This window comes from Crocodylus porosus, unplaced genomic scaffold, assembly GCF_001723895.1.
Source record: "Crocodylus porosus isolate Cpor-Errol unplaced genomic scaffold, CroPor_comp1, whole genome shotgun sequence".
NCBI lineage: Eukaryota > Metazoa > Chordata > Crocodylia > Crocodylidae > Crocodylus > Crocodylus porosus.
This window is the reverse complement of record NW_017728914.1, coordinates 31,838,160-31,841,950: the sequence shown is the minus strand read 5'-3', so window position 1 is coordinate 31,841,950 and position 3,791 is coordinate 31,838,160. Positions and strand designations below refer to the sequence as shown.

At 39.0% G+C, this 3,791-nt stretch overlaps 1 protein-coding gene across 2 annotated transcripts in view; it reads left to right on the top strand.

The window, feature by feature from the left end:
* LOC109310129 (dual specificity protein kinase CLK4-like) overlaps positions 1 to 1,654 on the top strand; it is a 14,549-nt gene extending 12,895 nt beyond the window's left edge. For both annotated transcript variants that reach the window (XM_019535172.1, XM_019535171.1), the window contains 2 exons: positions 1,105 to 1,192; positions 1,305 to 1,654. In XM_019535172.1, the coding sequence (XP_019390717.1) occupies positions 1,105 to 1,192; positions 1,305 to 1,445 (229 nt within the window). In that variant the 3' untranslated portion in view covers positions 1,446 to 1,654. The remainder of the gene's footprint in view (positions 1 to 1,104; positions 1,193 to 1,304) is intronic.
* Positions 1,655 to 3,791: the final 2,137 nt, after the last annotated feature.

Sequence of the window (3,791 nt, the reverse complement as noted above, 5' to 3'; positions counted from 1 at the left end):
AAAAAAAAAAAAAAAAGTAAGCAAAATTGTGGTGTCCTACACACATTTTACATTAAATCAAATACTCTTGGCCAGTATAACATTTTATACCCCAAATTAGTTGCTTTCCATGGGGTTTTTTGCTTCATCTATGCTGACCCAGCATCTGGAAGGAATACGTTGTTTTCTTTAATTTCAGGGCCTCTCTTTTGTCTTATTTGTTCTTAATCAGAGAGATGTCTCCTTTTAAAGAGTATTTCTGTTAAAAATTCCAGAGCATTAAAGCCCAGTTTTTTAACATCTGAATTATACAAATGATTGTCATAATTCTGACCAGTCCCTGACCAGTTCTTTATTAAATCACTGAACAAAAGATTAATTCAATTTGTCAGTAATGTTCAAAGCACATGCAAAGAATTGGTAGCAAGAAGAGGAGGGCAATGGCAATACTTCCCCTCCCCGCCCCCACCCCCTCCCATGTTTTGATACTTAGTAGTGTTGAAATCAAAACCCAAAGATGAGCACGCATTTGTTTTAATAGTTTTAAGTTTCTTTGAGATCAGAGGAATCCTTTCATACTTCTGGAAGGGGCAAATCCTTTGTGCCTGTGAAGGACACTTGCAACTGGGGTTATTCTGTTGTATTGTGGTTGCAGAATTTGAGAGGAGAGTCCATGAGGTGTAGAGGATCAGTGCATTGCAAGTTCTGGATCTTTATAGGCCCATACACGGCAAGACTTGGGGTGGAATTAGTGAAGACTGCATTTACTGCTGTCTCCGGGAGAAATGGAGTGCTGGACAAGCACATGAAGCTTATTCTCAGTTCTGAAACTAGAAGAACAGACAATGGGCTATTTTTAACTTCAACAATTTTTGTAAAATTAAAAAATTTGGGGAAAACAAAAGTTGTGACAGAAAGCTAATGAGTTTTTATAAACTTGACTGTCTATTTTTGTCTTGGAACAGTCTGATTTAAGTTTCAATCATTCTTTAAAAAGAGTTTCTAACTTAGAGAGAATATAAATATAACCTCAAGCACAAGTGTTAACTCAATAACATCAGTTTGGAATGTACATGTAGAAGGATATGCAATGCATATCATTAAAAATATATATTTTTAATGCAGCAAACATTATTTTCATCATGACCAGTTGGACTGGGATGAACATAGTTCTGCAGGCCGGTATGTAAGGAGACGCTGTAAGCCATTAAAGGTGAGCAAAAACGTCCGCTTCCTTCTTGGAGAGATTCCTATTTGTGATGGACCTGTCTAAATGTGTGCATGTTCTTGTTTTGTGTGGGGTTTTTTTTGTTTTTTTTTTCCAGGAATTCATGCACTGTCAGGATGCAGATCATCAGATTCTGTTTGATCTTGTTCGCAAAATGTTGGAGTATGATCCATCTGATAGAATTACTCTCGATGAAGCCTTGCAACATCCTTTTTTTGACCCACTAAAAAGGAAATAAATTCAGATACCTTATATGCTTCTCCAAGGAGATTACATAGACTGTGTCAGTCAGCAGAGATAGCATGAGACTTTTGTAAAATTTAAGTTATTTTGTACAGGTAAGCCTCTAAATATTTCCATATGTTTTTGTATCACTGCCATATTTACCTTGTTAACGGTTCTGGTCTTGATCATAGATATGAAAATAAAAGTAATTTTTGAAACCGGTTGTTGAAACTCATTGGTATACTTAAAAGCTGGTCCAGGTAGGCTCTAGCAAAGTTAACCCTTACCCAGTTTTGTCTTAATTTTAGAAGACAACACAGAAATACAAGTTTTGAATTTTTTTTAATTGGTATCTGAAAAATACTGTATATGGACTCTGCATTAAGGTGTGTACCTGTAAATGCCCATATTGAGACCGAAGAACGTAAACTGTTTTGGTTTAGAGACTGCATACATTACATAACACGTTGCATTTAAAAGACCTTAATTGGTTGCTTGTAAATTCATCAGATAATTACCATAATCTTTGTTTAATGCTCAGTAGTAATGTGAACCAAGATCAGTGACACGAGTGTTTATGCAAAGGGAGGTTACATTTGTTATGTGGGCTTGCTGACTTCCTAAATGTTCAGTGCAGTGCGTGTGCAAAGATGGAACTCCTTGGTCGGGTAGATGTTTTGATGAGAGTCCCAACTGATTTACTTTGACTTGCTAACTTCTAGTAGCTTCCTTACTTGGATGCCCCATTGTGAATTGTTTTGTGGGACACTAATGCAAAACAAATGGAACCAAAAACTTCATTCACAAGGAGATGGTGAGCAGTATTTACTCATGCATTTCAGGATGAAGTGACCTGAATCTTTAGTACTTGAGCCTTTGACTGCAGAAAGCACTTGCGTTCTGGCAGGTTTGGTGGTGGTTCTACTATATTTGACCTGGTTAGTCCAACCCTATCCACTTGCGTCAGCTGCTTAAGGCAGAGGTCAGTTGATACCAAGCACTTCTGTGCTGGACAAGTCCTTCAATCTGCTGCTGTTGATAACTTCCGAGGTTGTTGCTTTGGTCCTTAACATGGTACAAAGGATCCCTCGGGATGAACCTCCTTTCCTTTGGTCTTGGAGTTGCCAAAATAGGATTTGTTTGTGAAGCCTGTTACCTGATTTGGTTGGTTTGTTGAGATATAGGGACACAACTCTGCATGGCACCCCAACTCAGATAAATCTGTTGCTAAGTGGCTGAGCTGTATGCAGCTCATGAGCCACAGTTTACCTCCAGTACAAGGGATTCCAGCTGCAGGTAGAAAAACATATTTCCAAGCTCCCCCCACATGCTATAGAAGAGTGTAGGGTTGTGCTTGCAGCTGGAGAGAAAGGAGCTGCCAGGGTTTGTTTTTTTGTTGCTTTTTTTTTTTTTTCCCCTCTCTCTCCTCATGCTCTTTGGCCTCCCACAGTGGTCTTATCTTCACTGGAAAAAAGTAGGAATTTTTATACCCCTGTTGGCTGGACTGGATCGTGTTAAATGTTAGGCTCCTGCTTGTGCTTACCTCAGTTTTTTAATATATATGATAACTAGAATACATATTTGCCCACATTAGAATTTTAGCATGGGAGCTAGTGGGGCAACAACATTTATTTTTTTTTCCCTCTTGTGTTGCTGTAAACAGTGTCTCTCTTGCTTGTACAGTAACATGCAGGCCAGAAACTTTGTTACTCCTTTGGATCTCTCTGAGTAGGCAGCAGTTGAAGCAGAACAGGGAAGCCACAAACATAAGAGGAAAAAGGAAGGAGGGGGGAATTCACATCACTTTCTTCCAGTTTGCTGCTCATTCATTTTTCTCATGATGTTGAGAGAGGATAAAAACCCAGAAAAATGGAGAAGAAACTGGTGGAGGAAAAGGACTTGAAGGAAGGTTAAAAAGATGTGATCACAAGTAATGGCCACATATAGACTCATGGTGCAAGAAAGGGCTATGCATCCATTTGAGAGACTAGGTTACATCTCTGCCCTACAGCAAGGGTTCTCAACAAGCATGTCGCCACACCCTGGGCTGCCATGACACCCTTTTAAGTGGACAGGGAGTTGCTGTGTAATATTTGCTGTAAGTGTGCAGAACCTTACACATAATTCACAAGATAAACTCAGATTTCAATCAGGAATCCATAGCATCACAAACTTTCAGACCTGTTGTGGTCTTTCTGAATTCTTTAACACAGAAGAATTATTCTTATTTTTCCACAATCAAAAAATAAGTGGAAACTAAGAGCTGCCTGGAGTCTAAAGTGGTTGAGAACCACTGCTCTCTGCATGTTAGAGTCAGTTGCCTCTGTGAAAAGATGAGGATATTCAGGGAGGAAATAGC